This window comes from Orcinus orca, chromosome 19, assembly GCF_937001465.1.
Source record: "Orcinus orca chromosome 19, mOrcOrc1.1, whole genome shotgun sequence".
Classification (NCBI taxonomy): Eukaryota; Metazoa; Chordata; class Mammalia; order Artiodactyla; family Delphinidae; genus Orcinus; species Orcinus orca.
This window is the reverse complement of record NC_064577.1, coordinates 37,961,643-37,982,329: the sequence shown is the minus strand read 5'-3', so window position 1 is coordinate 37,982,329 and position 20,687 is coordinate 37,961,643. Positions and strand designations below refer to the sequence as shown.

General features: G+C 48.2%; 1 protein-coding gene across 5 annotated transcripts in view; it reads left to right on the top strand.

Annotated features, from left to right (window-relative positions):
* Positions 1-20,687, top strand: part of LOC101279155 (ADP-ribosylation factor 2) — a 101,243-nt gene that overhangs the window by 25,679 nt on the left and 54,877 nt on the right. Inside the window, exon 5 of one of the 5 annotated variants that reach the window (XM_049701438.1) lies at positions 1,427-19,858. The exons of the other annotated variants lie outside the window; for them this stretch is intronic. Coding sequence (XP_049557395.1) covers positions 1,427-1,507 — 81 coding nt within the window. The 3' untranslated portion in view covers positions 1,508-19,858. Of the gene's footprint in view, positions 1-1,426; positions 19,859-20,687 lie in introns of those variants that run through there. 5 annotated transcript variants of the gene reach the window in all.

The following is a 20,687-nucleotide window of genomic DNA, read 5'->3' as shown; positions in this document are numbered from 1 at the left end:
ATAATTTTTCTTTGTCTTTAATTTTTGCCAGTTTGATTACTGTGTGTCCCGGTGTGTTTCTCCTTGGGTTTATCCTGTATGGGACTCTCTGTGCTTCCTGGACTTGGGTGGCTATTTCCTTTCCCATATTAGGGAGGTTTTCGACTATAATCCCCTCAAATATTTTCTCTGGTTCTTTCTCTCTTCTCCTTCTGGGACCCCTATAATGCAAATGTTGTTGTGTTTAATGTTGTCCCAGAGGTCTCTTAGCCTGTCTTTATTTCTTTTCATTCTTTTTTCTTTATTCTGTTCCACAGCAGTGAATTCCACCATTCTGTCTTCCAGGTCACTTATCTGTTCTTCTGCCTCAGTTATTCTGCTATTGATTCCTTCTAGTGTAGTTTTCATTTCAGTTATTGTGTTGTTCATCTCTGTTTGTTTGTTCTTTATTTCTTCTAAGTCTTTGTTAAACATTTCTTGCATCTTCTCGATCTTTGCCTCCATTCTTTTTCCGAGGTCCTGGATCATCTTCACTATCATTATTCTGAATTCTTTTTCTGGAAGGTTGCCTATCTGCACTTCATTTAGTTGTTTTTCTGGGGTTTTATCTTGTTCCTTCATCTGGTACATAGCCCTCTGCCTTTTCATCTTGTTTATCTTTCTGTGAATGTGATTTTTGTTCCACAGGCTGCAGAATTGTAGTTCTTGCTTCTGCTGTCTGCCCTCTAGTGGATGAGGCTATCTTAGAGGTTTGTGGAAGTTTCCTGATGGGAGGGACTGGTGGTGGGTAGAGCTGGGTGTTGCTCTGGTGGGCAGAGCTCAGTAACACTTTAATCTGCTTGTCTGCTGATGGGTGGGGCTGGGTTCCCTCCCTGTTGGTTGTTTGGCTGAGGCAACCCAACACTGGAGCCTACCTGGCTCTTTGGTGGGGCTAATGGTGGACCCTGGGAGGGCTCACGCCAAGGAGTACTTCCCAGAACTTCTGCTGCCAGTGTCCTTGTCCTCACGGTGAGCCACAGCCATCCCCTGCCTCTGCAGGAGACCCTCCAACACTAGCAGGTAGGTCTGGTTCAGTCTCCCCTGGGGTCACTGCTCCTTCCCCTGGGTCCTGATGTGCACACTACTTTGTGTGTGTCCTCCAAGGGTAGAGTCTCTGTTTCCCCGAGTCCTGTCAAAGTCCTGCAGTTAAATCCCACTAGCCTTCAAAGTCTGATTCTCTAGGAATTCCTTCTCCCGTTGCCGGACCCCCAGGTTGTGAAGCCTGATGTGGGGCTCAGAACCTTCAGTCCAGTGGGTGGACTTCTGTGGTATAAGTGTTCTCCAGTTTGTGAGTCACCCACCCAGCGGTTATGGGATTTGAATTTATTGTGATTGCGCCCCTCCTACCGTCTCATTGTGGCGTCTCCTCTGTCTTTGCACGTGGGGTATCTTTTTTGGTGCGTTCCAGTGTCTTCCTGTCGATGATTGTTCAGCAGCTAGCTGTGATTCCGGTGCTCTCATGAGAGGGAGTATGTTGGCTTCATTTTGAATCTTGGATTTTGCCATTGAATGTATCAGTTCTCCCTCCAAGTTTGACTTTCTGCAAATTTGATATCATGACTCATAAGTCATCATCTCAATCACTGATAAGACATATTGAACGAGATTAGGGCATGCCATCAGAAACCTCCCTCTAGCTTGATTCATTCATGTATTTGTATAAATAAATAAATAAACAAATATTTACTGAGCACCTAGAATGTGCTCTGGATTGGGCACTCTTTGATTATTATTTTTTTTAATTTATTCTTTGGCTGTGTTTGGTCTTCGTTGCTGTGCGTGGGCTTTCTCTAGTTGCGGCAAGCTGGAGCTACTCTTTGCAGTGTGCAGGCTTCTCATTGTGGTGGCTTCTCATTGCAGAGCACGGGCTCTAGGTGCGAGGGCCTCAGTAGGTGTGGTGCGTGGGCTCAGTAGTTGCGGCGCGTGGGCTCTAGAGTGCAGGATCAGTAGTTGTGGCACACAGACTTAGTTACTCGGCGGCATGTAGGATCTTTCCGAACCAGGGCTCGAACCTGTGTCCCCTGCGTTGGCAGGCGGATTCTTAACCACTACACCACCAGGGAAGCCCCTGTTTAATTCTTCAGATGTGGATACTCAGCCACCTACAATTTGGTAGTCACACTTTAAACCTAGCCCTTATTCTTCATCTTGCCCATCAGAAATCCTGAAAAATTCTGTCAGGTGCTTTGCTAAAATTAAGTATACAATTTGTATAGCAGTGCCTCCATGTACCAATCTATTAATAAGGAAATGAGGTCAATTTGACCAATTACCCTTAATAAGCCACCTTGGCCACCAGTAACACCTGCCATCTTTGATAAGGGCTCAAAACCTAGCTGACTACAGATCAACAGCAGACATACCAATCTGTAATTTCTAGAATCCATTTTCTCCGTCAAATCTGGGCATCTCCAATTTATCCCCACCCCTCTCAGCCTCCTGATTTCTCAAGATTTACCAGTAGGGGTTCTATAGCATACTGGAAATTTTTCAGATATATTTAGTTGGAATCAAGAGCTCGTGCAAAGCAGCAAGGCTCTCCTTGAGTGCTGCATTGTCTGTCTTGGGTCCCCATTATTCCATAATCATGTTTGTTAACCTTTCCAGGTTGAATATTATTTTCTTTAACAAAGGAAGTGGAAGAAAATCAGGAGAAATAAGGCTTTAACTTTTTTCAGTGTTTTATTAACATCACATCGTCTGCCTTGGACTGTTATTCTTGCTCTGAAAAAAATTTTAGCTTTTAAAGGCTGCTTTTGTTACATTTACATTTTATTATAAGCTCTCATCATTCTGAGATTCAATACTACTACTAATATGAATACCACTTAATATTTATTGAATACTTACTGCGTTCTAGGCACTGTGCTAAATGACTTAACACATATTCATCTCATTAGTAAACATTTCTGAAACTATCCATTCTTATAATTTGTCCTTTAGTTTTTCTCATTCGCAGCCTCTTAAAATCTGGGTTTAGCCGTGAGCTCCTGGTGCAACCACTTGTGTTTCTTTTCTTTTTCTTTTTTTTTCACTTATTTATTTTGGCCACACTGCACAGGTTGTGGGATTTTAGTTCCTCAACCAGGGATCGAACCCAGGCCCTTGGCAGTGCGAGTGCGGAGTCCTAACCACTAGACCACCAAGGAATTCCCCACTTGCATTTCTTTAAAAGCTGCGTCTCATTACCCTCTCGTGGATGGGTGGGTCCTGCCTCTGAAGCCAGAATGATCCGGGTTTGGGAGGAGTCCTGCCTTCCAAGACCTGCAGGAGGGGTGGTTCCCTGGGGCTGAAGGGATGATGCAAGGTCACGACTCAGGCTAAATGTTGGCTTTGTAAGAGAAGCGAGAAGCTAAAAATTAACCAAGGAAGGATGCAGAAGATGGAGAAGTAGGTTGAGCATCGAGACCTAGGCCCTAGGATGCAGGGAAAAGGAGTCCAAAGGTTAAAGTTTGGGAAGCTGGGCGTGGTCAGGAAGTGGAGGGACATCATTCCAGATGGGGGCTGTACCGCTGTGAGCCCATCTGTGAAAGTTCATTTTACTAGTCAGCTTGACTGGGCTAGGGGATGCCCAGCTGGTTGGTAAAACGGTATTTCTGGGTATGTCTGTTGAGGGTATTTCCAGAAGGGATTAGCATTTGACTCCGTAGACTGAGTGAAGAAGATTCATCCTCACCGGTGTGGGCTGGCATCATCCATTCTATTGAGGGCTAGAACAGAATAAAAACGTGGCGGAAAGGCGAATTCTTTCTCTTCTTGAGCTAAGACATCCATCTCTCCTGGCCTCGGACATCGGAATCGGAGGTCCTGGTTCTTGGCCTTGGTCTCCAGGACTTACACCAGGCTGACCCTCCTTTGGCCTTCTTTATGCCACCAGCTTTCCTGGTCCTCCAGCTTGCAGACAGCAGATCACAGCACATCTCAGCCTCCATAATTGTGTAAGTCAATTCCCATAATAAATTTCCTCTCATATATCACTCTATATCCTACTGGTTCTATTTCTTTGGAGAACCCCACTGCACCATCATTTCTTCTTTTCAACAATGAGGGTCAGAAATGAGTCCAGAGGAGTGGCTCTCTCTACTATTTTCTTGCTGAGGACTGAGGCCGGCCATAAACAGGTAGAAACTTACAGGACGCTGTACTTTTAGCAGAATGAGTCTTTCTTATGACTTCCCCAGAGCCGAATTTCCTCACCACTCCTGAATCTTGACTCTGTTCCATGCTGTGATTTGCATTAAAAAAATCCTAAAGATATAGCCTCCTCGCTGTGCTGTCAACTCTTGGAGATAAGGGCTCGTTTTTGCAATCCCTTTGTTTTTGTGAAATTGCCTCCTACGACCTGGCACTGGGTAGGTGTTTAACAAATATTTGGTGAGTTAGTGAATGAAATCAAAGTTCTCTCCTTATGCTCTTCTGGCTGGGTCATGTAGAGAAAAGTCCCAGGGCGATATCATTTCTAGTTCTTTCTCCTTTAATGACCTTAGAAATTCTCCACAACGGATCCATTCTCAGATGTGAGGATTTCCAGGCAAGTGATTTGCACACAAAGACTGCTCAATATATGTTACTTGTTCATCTAACTAAAGACCCCAGAAGAGGCTAACGCCCCAAAGGAGCAAATATTTCTCTTTTAGGGCTTCCATTCCAAAGCAAACATCATAGGGATGAGCAGGCAGAAGGCAACCAATAAATACTTGGTGACTAATTAGGGAGTATAAATGTGCAACAGTGGAAATTAGAAAGAAAAAGAGCTGCATTATAGATAATCAGATGACAAAGTTATCCAGAACAGTAGAATCTACCTCTGTGAGCTCTGGGTGTAGGAGAGGAAGCGTTGGCTGGCGAGGCCGATCTTCCTTGTAATTGGCTTCCATTAGGATAATATTGCAATTAGCCTGGGATATTATAGCAGCTACCTTCTAGTCTTGGGACAAACTCCTGGGGGATTTAAGTTGGGTGGTAAAAGCAGGTTGTCCCAGGAATAAATAAATTCACTGTGAACCACTTCTGAGTCAACCCTTCCCATGTGGCTAACGGATGCACAGCTGTCATTGTAAACTTGACTGGGTCGCTTTGTTTTGTATCAATGACACTTAAACACAAGCTCGAGAATCTGGATGGCCAATTAACAGAACATGGCTCAGGAAATTCGAAGTTTCAAATTTCAGAAAAATCAGTGAGTTTAGACAACTTGAGTATTTTCTCCTCATTAGGGCAGACAGCCTCAGCCTCCAAGTTCTGGCTGACGAGGACTTGCTGTGAAGACAGGCACCAAAGAGAGTAAAAAAGAGTGTTCTCAATTATCTTGTCAGTTATTGAGGTGTTTAAAAACTCCGCCTCACCCCCCTCAACAATCCCACTTAAACAGCTCAATTTCATGTGTTTAATCTGCTGACAGACCCAGGAGAATGGGCTGTCTGGGGATGTCTGGTCTCCCTGGCTGGGGTGGGTATGGTTTGGCAGGTTCAAGGTCCTCTCTGCCCGTGACAGAACCAAGCCACCAATTCTTGCTCTCTGACCCCTCCAACCAGCAGATTTTCACTTCATTCATCCCATCTCATCCACCACACTTCTTCTCTTTCTTCTGTGACAAGAGAGACAGCTGTAGTGCACAGAGTTTTTTTTTTGTCAAAGGGTCTGAGCTGGAATCCCTGCCTGGCTCCACTGCCAACTAGTTAGGTTCTAGCTTTCTGAGACTCAGTTTCTCCATCCATAAAATGGGTACAATAATACCCTCCCGAATTACTCAGAAGGTTGCTGGAAAGGAGTGGTGACTATGTGACTGCCCTAAGCTTTAGACAGCTGCCTGGGCGCTGGTTTGTAGCCCACAATCATTACCAGACACTGACTGATGATCAGCAACCCTTAAGATCAGCCCCAGTAGCCTCCGTGTTGATGCAGGGTTCCCTGTAGATGGCACTCTGGCCCTGAGAGTGGTGCTAGTGATAAACCAGGGCAGGTGGGACCACACCCGGGAGTTTGGCAATCCGTGAGTCCAGCCTGGGTTTCCACTTCCTGTACATCCTGAATCTGTGCCCGCACGAAATGTCTCCCACTGCCACCTTTGTTTTCTTGTAGGGCCAGTTATCTGCTAAAATCAGCAGTCCTCTATTTCTCGTTTTCTGCCCTCTCCAGTGGATGGAGCAGTGGGTGTCCCCGGCCTCCTCTGCCCCCGCCTCTCCTACTTGGCCATGCCCTTTGACCCCTGTGAACCCCTGCAGCCCATGATGTGTCTGCAGCTCCTTCGATCCCTTTGGGGCATCTTAGCACTTAGATGACTCCCGTGGGCTTCCTTCCCCTGTGACAGAGGCTGCCATCTCTGCTCTTGGAAACATCCTTGTTCGGACTTCATTTCTCATCTCAGATGAAGCTATGTAGTCTGAGAAGGTATCTAATCCAGTGCTAAAAGAGAGGGGCCCCAGGACCCCTTGCGTCACTAAGAAGACAAAGGCTGAAGGGCATGGCTTGGCTCCAACAGGTAGGTTAGGTTGGAATCCCAGCCCACCAGGGGATGCCCTACACCTCCCTTCCCTCCTGCACGGAGAAAAGAATGATACCTGCCCTCTAGGATGCAGTAACAAAGACTCAACGAGGTGAGTCACGCAGTGGGCTCGACAGAGTGCCAGGCACAAGGTGATATTCAGATGAGGGTGATTACTATTCAGTGAGGAGTAGAGGTGATGGCTTGGGACATCAGACCAGGGATTCAAATAAGGGTGATTACTATTCAGTGAGGAGTAGAGGTGATGGCTTGGGACATCAGACCAGGGAGAATACAAGGCCCAGGTAGTGAGGGAGGACCGTGGGAGGGAAGTGATAGTGGGTTCTGGAGAGGAGGGTTTCTTGGTGGCCTTTGAAAGCCACTGTGGGAACCCACCCTCACTCAGCTGACCCCCTGGGGGCAGCCCGGCTGGCTGGGATCTGGGCACTGGGCAAAGTGAGCTGACCGTCTGGCCAGCTGTTTTTGTAAAGAGATGGTGTCCGAGGCTTTGAGAGCCGAGCTCCTTCGACCCACAACTGGCAGTGGAGGCCAAGGCCCCCTGGGGACCACCACACTCCTGATCGGGAATGCTCAGGCCAGCAGACTGCAGGAGCCAGTGGGCGCAGGAGCGGGTCTGCAGGAAGCCTGTGCAGAGACCTGAGGGCCAGAGCCTGCGCTGAGCAAACCGCGAGGGCACTGTCTCACCCTCCTGGTCAGTGATCCCCGTCCCCCAGGGGCGCCATCTCCTCTGTGTCCCATGAAGATCCTTCCCTTTCCCGGCTGCGGCATTTCTCACACTGCGCGGTTAGAAGAGCGGGTTCTGAGGCCAGGCGGCTCCCCTGTGCATTAGCAAGTTGACCTTGAGCGAGTTACCTAGCCCTTTTGGCTTCAATTTCCTCAACTGCAAAATGGAATTGTTGTGAGGGTCTATGGAGTTAATTCGTGTAAGGTGTTGCAATAGGGCCTGGAGTTTAACACGTGCCCCGTATGTGTGATCCGGAACCACTGTGTGCCCGGGGTCCTCGGTGCTCCCAACACCTCACCTCGTTCTCTCCCATCTGAAAATCAATCTTTCTGTCTGTCTCTCTCTCTTACTCTCCTCTTCCCTTTCCTAGCACAGTTTTCCTTCAACAAACACGTATGAAGGGCCTGCCACATGCCAGGCACTGGGGAGGGGAGGGTTTTGGGCCACAGAGATGGAATACACAGTGAGTCCTGGACAAGACTCTCCAAAGCTGTGATCTGTCCGCCCTGCTGCTGTTTTTACCATTGCTACCATGGAGCCGGTCACCGCGGCCCTGAAGACTGGTCCAGCCCAGCCCCCACAGAGACAGGGCTGCCCCCGCCCTTAGCCTCCCGGGAGAGCTGGCGATTCTGCGGAGGGGCAGGGGCCAGCGGAGGTAAGCGTCTGGCTGGGAATGAATGGGGCTGGTGGCTGACAGCATGGCCGTCAGATCCTGAGCTCCTCATCCAGGGACAGCGTGCCTCTGCCCTGCTAATGACAGAGCTGTCACTCACAGGACACCATGGAATCATGCAGGACCAGACACGGCTGTCTCTCCCCTGACAGGGTGACACATGTCACGGGGGCCTGGGGAGCTCCGAGGGGAGAGTTGGGATACCCTCTCCCCAATTGGGTCACACAGAAATGTCCTTACACACCTCAGTGCCTTTGCACAGGCCGTTCGCTCTGCCAAGCCTGCCCTCCCCTACCTTGGGCCTTCTCCATCCGATGGTGACTCACGTGTCCTTCAAGACTCGGTTCCCGGGTCACCTCCTCTGGGAAGCCTTCTTCAGTACCCCAGGATGGAGGGAATCCCTACCTTCTCCGCGCTGCTCTGGCGTCCACAGTGGTCATGGTGAGTGATGGTTATTTGTTTAGGTGTTTGTTCCCCTGCCACACACAGTGAGTTCTTGAGAATAAGGGCCAAGTCTCGGGTGTCTCTGTATCCCAGGGCCGAGCACATAGTTGGCACTCCACAAATGTGTGCTGAGGAGTGGATTGTTCTTGCTGCCGGTCTCGACACTAAGCAGGATCCAGTCCCTGCCTGATGCCTGGCCTAGAGCCACAGAACCGCTTTAGTGAGGGCTTGGGGTTTGGAAGGCCAGCTGGGTAGAAGGATCAAGATCAAGGGGATCTCTTCCTATTGAGGACCAAATTTAAGCTCTTTTTTCCTAATGAACTAGGAGAGACCCGTTTGGAATTGTCTCCAAATGTACACGATGAATTTGAGCTCAGAGCTAGCTCTTATTCTCATCTGAGGTGATCCACAAAACGTGAACTGCACCCACCAAAGGTGGAAATGAGACAGGATCTCCCAGGCAGAAACCCAGGGAGAGTCCTCCCACAGACTACAGAGGGAAAAAACAAAAAGCAGCTTTATTTCAATTTTGTAATCAAAAACATAAAGTGTTCCGTATGTTTGATCTTAAGATGGAGAAGAGAGAAGAGAAAATGACAACAAATGAAGGAAGCAATTAGGAAAAAAATTCCTCCCGTTCTTTGTGATGGTCAGTTAAGGAAGAAAGACAAGGAGGAGGAGAGAACAGGAAGGGGAGAGGAAGGAGGGCAGTGTGCAGATAAAATGACATGAAAGAAGAGAGAGGCCCTGAGAGAGAGGGTCTTTGAGAAAGCCAGAAGAGATGAACGTAGAAACACGCATCCCCACAGACACACAGACACAGACTCACATACACACCCCCACAGACACAGACTCATACACACAGACACACACAAACACACACAGACACACATGCACACAAATAGACACACAGACACACACATAAACACACAGACACATACACACAAACACACACACGTTTGATCTCATCCAAGAGTTACTTTCTAAAATTAGTTTTGTTTGTTGTTTTTACCATTGAAGGGGGCAATTCTGGATGTATTCCTCTGTTGTTTTCTGACCTCTAGAATGAAAAGTTGCCGATGAGAAGTCTGATGCCATTCTTAGTATTGATCTCTTTGTTTTACAGTCTGATATTATCCCCCCCTCTGGAAACTTAATATCTTCTTTTATCTTCATACACATCACCATGAAAGAAGTCTGGGCCTCCATTCATTCATGTGTTGGATGCTCAATGGACTTTCAAAATCTGGAAATGCAGGTCCTTCAGTCCTGGGAAATTTTCTAGTGTTATTTCTTTGATAATACATTCCCTTCCATTTTCTCTATTTCCTTTCTTTTGTTGGGCCTCCCAGGTAGATCTTCTGCTTTCCCTATTTTTTCTCTCTCTTATTTTCCATACTTTTATTTTTTTCCACTTTCAAAGATTTTCTTGCCTTTATCTTCCAAACCCTTCTATTGACTGTTTTATTTCTGCTATCATATTTTCAATATCTAAGGGTTTGCTCCTTTTTTTTTTCTGATTATTCCCTTTTATACAACAGTATTTTGAGGGTTCAATTTACATACCATAAAATTCATCCATTTTAAGTGTATGATTCAATGATTTTTAGTAAATTTACAGAAATGTGCAACATCACCACAATCCAGTTTGGATTATTCCTTCTCGTGTAGTTTTTTGTTCTAGTTTCATGGGTGAAATATGTCCTTTTATCTCTCTGAAGATATTCATGACCACTTCTTTTTTTTTTTTTTTTTTTTTTTTGCGGTACGTGGGCCTCTCACTGTTGTGGCCTCTCCCGTTGCGGAGCACAGGCTCCAGACGCGCAGGCTCAGCGGCCGTGGCTCACGGGCCCAACCACTCCGCGGCACGTGGGATTTTCCCGGACCGGGGCATGAACCCGTGTCCCCTGCATCGGCAGGTGGACTCCCAACCACTGCGCCACCAGGGAAGCCCGTGACCACTTCTTTGATGTTTTCTTTCCTCCAGGTTCCTCTCTTTGGTTGGTGATCAGCTGGTTTCAGCTCGTGTCCATATTGCCGATGTTTCTCAAGTTCTTGGTTATCCTTTGCAGTCCACTAATATTTAAGAGTAAAGTATTAAGAAGCATCTGGACATTCTCTGCACGGGTGTCATTTGTCAGTTGATGAGCTTCACCATAGGAGCTCTATAGAGGCCATTTCTTTGGGGTTCCCCAAATGTCAGTAGCAGGTCTTTTTTAGGGGCCATTCAATTTCTCCAAAGAAGAATCCAGCAGCTACCTCTCTGGGGTGGGGGTGGATGAATGGGGTGGCGTTGCAGATCAGTTGCCAATATCCTCAGAGCTGTGTGGCCCTGGGGGCACAACCATTTGTAGATAGGGTTTCATTTAGTCCTCCTATTTTCCCTCTGGGGCCTCTCTCTACTGTTCCTGTTCTTTTTTTTTTTTTTAAGAGGTATTTAATTTTTTAAAATTAATTAATTAATTAATTTCTGGCTGTGTTGGGTCTTTGTTGCTGCGTGCAGGCTTTCTCTAGCTGCAGCGAGCGGGGGCTACTCTTCATTGAGGTGCACGGGCTTCCCACTGCGGTGGCTTCTCTTGTTGCAGAGCACGGGCTCTAGGCATGTGGGCTTCAGTAGTTGTGGCACGCGGGCTCAGTAGTTGTGGTTCACGGGCTCTAGAACTCAGGCTCAGTAGTTGTGGCGCACGGGCTTAGTTGCTCCGCAGCATGTGGGAATCTTCCCGGACCAGGGATCAAACCCGTGTCCCCTGAATTGGCAGGTGGATTCTTAACCACTGTGCCACCAGGGAAGTCCCGATTTGGGCTTTAGACTCTCAATTTCTCCACTGAATAAACCCCCTGCTGGGGTAGGGAAAGGTGATCACCTAGCTGTACCAAATGGGTGTGGGGACCTTGGGCATCTTTCTGCTGATCCCCCAGTTTCCAGTTGGGCTGAACTTGTCCAGTTTCCATTTCTACAACTCATCCTTGTCTTTTGTGGTCCCCGGTCGGTACCTGCAATCCCTTTGTCTTGCCAAGATTCCACAGCTTGAACTGGCTCCATTCTCATTAGCATCCCCCCTGTGTAGGCACATGGTATTCAGATTTCTCAGCTCTGATAATTCCTCCACCTGCTTTCCATCTTCCAAAAATCTGTTGACATCTTTTGTCTTCTGCTAGTTTTTTTTCTCTTATTCTTTTCATTCCTGTGGGCTTATACCTTTTTTATACCTTGACGCACATTTTAGTGGACTTTCAGAAAGAAACAATGATAAATCCATGTGCTTGATTTGCCAGGTTTAACCTGTGGGATTAAAGATTTTTCATGCTATATTGTGTTTTTGCAGCTATAGACATAAGAAAAAACAAGAGGAGGTCTCCTGTATTCTATACCAAATATGTTACAGAGTCTCTTCTTATCAGAGCGATCTTTCTAATCTGGGTCACTGGTTCTTAAAAAAGATGTGGGAAACTGAGGGAAATCCTGAAAAAGGAGCCTTAGATGATCAAAGGGATGGACTTTGGATCCAGGGGAATGTTTGAAGGTGTTGGTGATGTTTAACTGGGAGAGGAGGCTCAGGGATGGTTTAGTGATTCATTTGAATTCATTTTCCTTAAAGTGATTTCTGTCGTGATGCATCGCCCGCTCTCCTACTTTGTGTTCGTGTGAACTTCTAAGTTGCCATGGAAGAGGCAACCTAAACTTGAGAGAGTGGGGGCTGGGGGGAGAGACCACGACTGTATTAATCAGGATAGGTTAGGCTACACTGCGGTAATAATTCAATGCTGGAATTTCAGTGTCTTAACACAGTAAAAGTTCATTCCTCCCTAATTTCTCCAACTTGTCCCTGCTTGGTAGCTCCCTCCAAGAGGTGGCTCAGGGACCCGGGCTACATCCATCTCACAGCTGTATCGTCTGGAATACACATTTTTCCCAAGGTTCTGCAGAAGGGGAGAAAGAACTGGAAGTTCAAGCAAGATGTTTTTAAGGGCTGAGACTGGAAGGGGTTTATATCACTTTTACCCATGACCATTGGCCAGAACTCTGTCATATGGCCCCACGTTACCTGTAAGGAAGGATGGGAAGGGAGGTCTTCCTGTGTGCTCTGGAGGAGGACGCAGTGTGGTAAGGACGTTGCATTGTCTTTGCCATCTGTCTACTAGGTTTTCTGAGGGAGATGCCAATATTCTTAGGGGAAGGGGAAGTATGGTCTCTGTATCCACAAAGCCTGAATGGAGGAAATGATGTTCCATTAAAGTAGGAGGCAGCAGTCAGACTTAAAGAGAACTTTCTTGATTTTAAGGGAATCAAACCTTAGAAAGGCAATTGGGAGGTGACATCTACCCTTGCAGATTCCTGAGAAAAGAGGTCCTGGGAGTTGATGGATCTACCTGCTTGCGGGATGAACCAGATAATCTTTTGGAATTCCACCTAATGCTGGGATTCTGCTTTCAAATATGCAGGCCTCAGAGTTTGTAAAGCTGGAGCACAAGGACCAGGGGTGATCCAGGTTTTGTGAAGCCTGAAGTTTATACCACTTTGGGTGCAAGTAGAGGGCCTCAAGCATAAACTCCTCTGGCCAGGAGAGGCCCATTGTTCACTGGAACCAATCGATTCCCACACACCCGCCCCCAACAGACTTGCTCTTCCAGATTCTAGATCACCCTCATGATTTTTTCCCAGCTCTTTAACTCAGCAAAAAGTTGTTGAATGCATACCGTGTACAAGGCACTGGGCTGGGCCCTTCAGTATCTGCCTCTGTCGCAGGGCTGAGTTGGGCATCAGCCCAGGGGGTGTCGGTCCTGATCTGAGAGGCTCCTGGGTCTGTGCAGGCAGCATCAGGGCAAAGGAGGAGGGGGAGGACGGGCACAGAAAGCCAGAAGGGAGAGCAGGGCCACGTGTGACCTGGGGACAAGGGCATTCTTCTGTGGACGTCAAGGCCCTGTGCTTGGAGGAGAAATCCATGCTGCTCTCTGTCTTGCTTCTAAAAGGAAATGTTCCTGCAGAAGCCTGCTGTGGATTGGGAGGCTCGGCTGTTTCCTGCGGCGCCCCCGTCAGACACATCACTCCTCTCCAGGGGCTGGAGTAGAATGTCACCGCAAAGAGTCAGCAGTCTGCGCTCAGACGCTTGGTCTGGAGCCCAGCTGTCAGCCCTGTCCCCACTGCTGTCCCCAGCACTGTCTGGGCCTTTTTGAGCTGATCAAACTGCGGTGTCTGGGAAACTCCAGAGCAATGCTAAGTCCTGTATACAACCTCCAAGTGTTTTCTTTTCTCTTAGAATTTTTAACCAACAGAGTCACAAGCCAGCAGTGGTTTCTGAGGCCCCCTCTCTAGTCAGAAGACCAGGCCACTGATTTGCTGGACAACTTGACAGACACTTTCATCTCCCGGGGCCTCTTTTTCCTCACCTGTAAAATTGAGAAAATAACCCCTGTGAAGGGTGATTTTGGTCACGGTGGCCAATGTCACTATGGGTCTGGGGGACAGGAGGGGACATTGACATCTCATAGTTTATCCTTTGGTCCAGCCGCACAGGTGCTAGCCAGGGGTCCCAATCAGTTAGGTAGAATGGAGATAATTGGGCAGGTAGGGTTCTTGGAAGCCCCAAATTTGCTTTATGGTTTGTGATGTTCTCACATGGTTTGCACTGGGCCGTGGCCTGGCAAGGTTGGACGGAAGGAATAAAAACAATCAACTTCCTTGAAGTGACTTGCTTGGAAATTTTTACATGGAGACACACTGTACTGAACAGACCCGAAAATGCATTTTTAAAGCCTTCCTGATGAAGCAAATGCAAAACTACTCACGTTAGCTATACCTCCATGGAAGAGGACTCTTAGGGAAAGAAGAGAGGTTTTCTCAGCCAGAGAAGGTGGGCAGAGGAAGAGGCGGGGGAGATGTCAGGGTGGCCAGAGAAGGCGTGGGGAGGCTGATTTGGGGTCTCCTCCAGGGTTCACTATGACACCGATTTCTACCCAGAAGCCTCAGAGCCCTGCCCTCTGCTGTTTACACTAGTTGCTTCCCAAACTTCTTGGGTGGACGTCTAATTTGGGGTCTAAATGACTTTGGGGCTTCATTGATGGACTTTGGGAGATGCCAAACCATTGATATATGCAAATTTCCTGTACGTGAAAAAGTTTCACGTGGCTGGGCTTCGAATTTTTTCTGCAAAGAGGGGCCTGACTTCTCTCCCGATTCTCCCACGGGTCAGGACCCAGGACAGAAACCCTCACTCTAGACCAGTGGTCTCCAACCTTTTTGGCACCAGGGACCGGTTTCGTGGAAGATAATTTTTACACGGACTGGGGAGGGGTGGGAGAATGGTTCAGGCAGTAATACGAGCCATGGGGAGCGGCAGATGAAGCTTCGCTTGCCGTCTGCTCACCTGCTGCCGCATGGCCCGGTTCCTAACAAGCTGCGGTACCAGTACTGGGGGTTGGGGACCCTTGCTCTAGACCATGCTGGGGGCCAGAGAAAGCAGGCAGCTGGGTCACTGGGAGGGTGGGAAATATAGGCCACTCCCAACTTTAGAGGGAGATGGGGTACCCAAAAGAAGATGGAAACTTGAACCTCAGAATGCATTTTCCTCTAAGAGGCCTGCCCCTGTGGCAGTGACGCTCCCTGGCAAGTAGCAAGAGCCTCCAATGTATGGACCCATTCAGAGCCCCTGACTGGGACCCAATGTGAGCCTGGGACTGTATTGGGTGTGGGGCACAAGAGGAAGATTAGACATGGTTTTTGTCTGCCCGTGTGGGACTCTCAAGTCTAGGGGCCTAGGTGCCCAGAGAAATGACAATGCGATGTGGTAAGTGCTATAAAGGAAGGTAAAGAAAGGTCAGGCCACACCGAGGGAGGAAAGGTTAGCTCAGTCTGGAAGCTGGAAGGCCACCTAGAAGTGGGAGCGCCATGGGCCTTAGGGCCAAAAAGACTGGGGTGTGAGACCAGGCTGTGTGACCTCTGAGAACCTCAGTTTCATTTTCAGTGGGATGTAATGAGAACTATTTAGAGTTGTTGGGAGAGTCAGATGAAGTCGTGGTCACGCAGCACCTCCCTGGATTGGACCTTAGAGTGGGATTTGGCTTTTGGAAAGACCTAGGAGCAGCAAGGGCAGCATGGGTAGAGGCATGGCTCAGGAGGGTACATTGCACTGACTCAGCAATGCTTCCCACTTGGAGAGACTGCTCCCTTTTGATGGTCCTGCCTGCTGTGGATTCAATGACTCAGCAATTCTTGATTCGATGATGCAGCAATTCAAACATTTGTGCATACTGGTGATTAAGCAAGAGGACTGTTTATAAGATAGGGCTACCGGCAATCATAATAGTTGTCGGTTACAATGAATGAGAGCTTCCTACGTGCCAGGCCCTGCATGGTGTCTGTGGATTAACTCACGATCATTTGATCATGTGAAGCGAAGAGATTGGGACAACCCCCTCACCAGAGGCCTCCGGTCACCTTCGGTTCCAGTTCATTCCTGCCCCACCCCCATCCTCACCCAAGCCTCCCCACCCCTGCCCCGCATAAGCCATGATCCTCTCCTGAAAGTCCTAGGTCAAAGCCAGGAGGGACTCTGGAGATATGCCTCATTTTATAGAGCAGGAAACTAAAGCCCTTGAAAGGAAAGGATGTGTTTTCTAGACCACAGAAAAAAGCCTCAGAGCCTAGCAGGTGCTGGATGGATCTAGGCAGGGGGCGGGGGTTAGCTTGAATTTAAAGCCCACATGATCTGGGGTGGAGGTCTTCTGGGTAAGGTCAGACCGGTGATACGCTGGGCATCCATGTGTTCCCCAGATTCACATCCGGGCCACTCCTTCCGAGCAGCCCTTGTCTTCAGTGACCCAGGCCACCTGGTTTCCCCTCAGGTCAAGCAGCTGAGGTGGGAGGCCCAGGCCTGTCCAGGGCTCCATCTCGGGCCTTGTGGACGCAGGAGACATGGTCTGGGTGCCGTGGACATGGTGAAGTGTGAGGTGATGGGAGCTGCTCACTGCAACACTGTGTGAGGGACCAAACTCTCACCCACCTTGCGTCCAGCCTCGGTTCTTTTGGGGATATACCTAGGAGCGGAATTGCTAGGTCAAATGGTAACTCTGGGTTTACCTTTTGAGAAACTACTAAGCTGTTTTCCACAGAGGGTGCACCATCTTACATTCTCACCAGCAAAGTACAAGGGTTCCAGTTTCTTCACATCCTGGCCAAATTTTGTGATTTTTAAAACAAGATTCTTTTTCCTCTCTAACAGCGGCCCCTGCAGGGTCACCCCCAGCACGTTTTGTTCTCTTTAGGGCCTGATCTCAAATGGCCCCATTCTCACTCCCGAGTCTCCTCAGCCCAAGTGTCGCTGCAGTAACTCAGGAACAAGGTGCTAAGGCAGCAGTTCTCAAATTTTGCACAAGATCCCCTGGAGGGCTGTTAAAACACAGGCCGCTGGGCCACACCCCTACAGTTTCTGATTCAGTAGGTCTGGGCTGCGGCCCTGGAAAATGCATTTCTAACAAATTCCCAACTGGTGCTGACGCTACTGCCAGGGGACCGATCTGAGAACTAGGCTTCAAGGTAGTACTTCGTACATTTTGTCCTAGGAGGTCCCTGCTTTGTCCTTTCCCTTCCTTATTTATATAACAGTAGCACCCCCATACCTCAATTATACTTTAAACTCCCCCTCCCCCAGATCTTGTGAGGCTGGGGGTGGGGAGGGGAGGGGACAGGAGGGCAGTGATTCTTCCTCTTCTCAGTTCTCAGACCCTCAGCCCAGCCGCGCTGCTCCATCTAGAAAGCGAGTGTCCCCTGGCTGCCAGCATCACAAACATTGAGGTCCCAGTGTGGCCTTGGACCAGCTTCAGTTGGCTTTCCACTTTGGATCTATTCTTGGTGAGAGACTGATGTCTCATTTAGTGTGTTAAATGGATGTTGGGAGTTGAGTGTGATGAAGATTGCCCTGGGAATACTCCCCCGAGGCCTGGTGTGAGGGAAGAAGACCAAAAGCCTAGCCTCTCTTCTGGGGTGAAGGGCCTCTCATCTGGGCTCCCCTCCCCCCAACTCTAGCATGGAGACCTTGACCAACTGTTGGCTCCTGGATTTGGCAAACAGATTCCGGCATCTCAGCTCCAGCCTGGCTGCCCACTTTGCACGACAAATCACTTCCTTTATTTGGGCCTCTGTTTCCCCATTGGTAAAACGAAAGACTCGACTACAGCAATCGTTTTCAAAGCGTGTCCCACAGAACCCAGGGTTCTGCTGAGGGTCAAGGTATGTGTCAAATCCATCACCTCTGCTTAATTAGAGTGGCCTCACTTGCCTTTATGTCTTCGGGTTCTATATAAACATCTTGATCTCCAGTGGCCTCGGCCTGCAGCATCTTGAAGCAGGATTTCGGTTCCCTGGCCAGAGACTGAAGTCAGGCTGCAGCAGCGAGGGCGCTGAATTCTAGCCACCAGATCACCAGGGACCAGTGGCCAGTGATGATAACCTGACCTGTCGGCTTTGTAGAAATGAATTCCCACAAAGAGACAGAAAGTAGTGAAACAAGTAAAGTGTTTATTAGAAGGAAAATGGGTATGTGTGAATAGACACACAGGGGCGACTCAGAGAGAGAGTTGCGCCCTCGTGGTAGTTTGAATCACTTATATGGGGCATTTCTTCTGGGTTTCCTTTGGCCAATCATCTTGCTTTGCCTGGTTCTGAGTCCATATTTGGTTTATCTCAGGATCCTCCCCTGTGTACGTGCGCATCTCTCAGCCAAGATGGATTCTAACGAAGAGGCCTATGGGTAGGTTGACATCACTTACTATGGGGGAGGTTGACGTCCCCTCCCGTTTTGACCTCCAAGGAGCCTTTCTGCTCATGTGGAGTCGGGGAGGTCTCCTTGACTTTGAGAATGAGAAATATGTGGTCTCTTATCCGGGCAGGGCTCAGCTCCTCTCTCACTCTTGCTATTATCTTCATCTTGGAGTATCTGGGGCCCACCTATCTCCTGCCTCAATCTCATTTGGAAGACCAAATTTCTGCTGCTGAAAAGTAGTTTGAAAATCACCGGCTTAGATGGTCTTGAAGCTTCTCCCCATTCTGGTTTTATCTTCTATATTCTGTAGTTCTCTGGCCTCTGTATCTTTTTTCAAGTCCAACCTGTGTGTGACTCAACCTTGAGATGTTTCCTTGAGCTTCTGAAATTCGGTGCTCAGGAAGTGTGTTTCTTCCAGGACAGATGTGGGGGGCAGGCCTGGCAGGTTGGCCTCTGTTCCAGTCGACTGATCTGTTTAGGGGGGCGTCTCCAGGCCAGGTGGGAGGGGCTGGGGTGGGGAAGGAGGTTTGAGTGGACACCAAGAGCCTGTCAGTGTGTGTGTGTGTGTGTGTGTGTGTGTGTGTGTGTGTGTGTGTGTTTTCTACTAAGAAGAAGCCATTTGCAAAGGAGTAGGAACCCATTTCACAGCCCCTGTGACAGGCCTATGTGAAACCAGCAGACTCCCAGGGCCAGGGATGGTGAGAGGGTGAGAGTGAAGGTCGAGGGGGAGCCATCCATGAGGGTGTTTTCTGGATATCAAACTGACCTCCCTCGAGTGAAATTGGTACAGGGCAGCCAGTAAGCATGATTAAAGAGCTGTCATCAGGACAGAAAAAGGCATCCATGGAATACTTCTTTGAGAGCCAGAAAGGTGGTAGGAAGATGGTAAACGTCACTGAATTGAAGGAGCTGAGGCCATTTCTCCTGGAGAAGAGTAGGCAGGGGGTTGGGGCAGTCAGGGGGAGCTATCTATTACCAGGCTCAGGTACATAAGGTTGAGTATCCTTATTCCTGGGAATGTGATGCACAGTCTTCTGGAGTGACCGTGAGAGAGAGGTAGGGCTAAATCATTTTACAGACCCTGAAGCCGCAACTGAAGGCTTCTCAGGCTGGAATATATTATGCGTGGGAGCACCTCCTGTGATTCGCCATAAATCGTGGCACCATGGCCACTCTGAAGACACTGAAAATATTCAAAGGGGAGAAGGAGCAAGGGAGTTGGATGACAGGAATGTGTGTATGAAGGGAGTGCCCAGGCAAGGGAGAAACAGGCAGCTGTGGTGAGAATAACGCTCCCAGCCAGGACCCAGGTTCTAGCCCTGCCCTGGCATTCCTTAACTGCGGAAATTTGGTCAAAGGCCCTTACCATGTAGAAGAAAGGGCTTTGCAGCCAGACAGAGCTGGATTTGAATCTTAGCTCTACCAATTCTCAGCTGGATGACATCGGGCAACTTATTTGAACTCCCAAGTCTCAGTTTCATTATCTGTAAAGTGGGAAATAATAATACCTGTGGATGTCACCATGTTTGTTGCCCATCCAAAACCTAATCTCTCCTTTTTCCTTAGATTTTGTTTAGATGGAACATGCTCTGGGAAGGAGGGTCCCTCCTGAAATTTCAGTGGATAAAGTACAATTGGTCTACTCCAAGCATGGTCATGTCATTTTCTTTTTGTTATTGATTAGTTTCAGGGTGGGCATGTGACCCAGTTTTAGGCAATGAGATATAAAGGGGAGGCTACTGGGGGACTTCTGGGGAGGATTTTTCTTCTTCACATGCCAAGAAGTCCTGCTCCCATTTTCCTGCCATGAATGAGATTGGGTGCTGATGTGATGCTTGGAGCTGTGGCAGCCATCCTGCAACCATAAAGTAATAAGCCTGAGAAAGAAAAGCTAACACAGCAAGGATGGTGGGGCAGAAAGAGAGGGGGCTGGGTTGTTTTTTATTGTTTTTTTTAAACTTTTTATTTTATATTGAAGTATAGCCAGCTAACAATGTTGTGATAGTTCCAGGTGCACAGCAAAGGGACTCAGCCATACATATACATGTATCCATTCTCCCCCAAACTCCCCTCTCATCCAGGCTGCCACATAACATTGAGCAGAGTTCCCTGTGCTACACAGTAGGTCCTTGTTGGTTATCCATGGAGACTTTGTTGATGACTTTGTTGAGATGTTGCATCAACCCTGGGATCTCTCCAGACTTCTTTTCTGATCTGGTGAAGAAGCTTTATTCCATAAGACATTAGCAGACACACTGTAATCTACAGCCACAGCATTCCTTCCAGTAACACAGCGATCTCGGGTTCGTTGTGAGAATCGAATGAGATAATAATATATGGGAAAATTCCAAGCCCAGGACTTGGCTCAGAGTAGATGTTCAATGTGTGCTGGTTTCCTCCCTCTTCTGTATTTTCATGTCTTAATTTTAGATTTTATTTTTCTACTCTACCAGCCTCACAGGATTGTGATAAGAAACAAATGAGATAATTGTTTTTTATTGCCACAATAATGCTGTAGTAAAAGATAACCACAAAACCTCAGCGGCACACGACAATAAACATTTC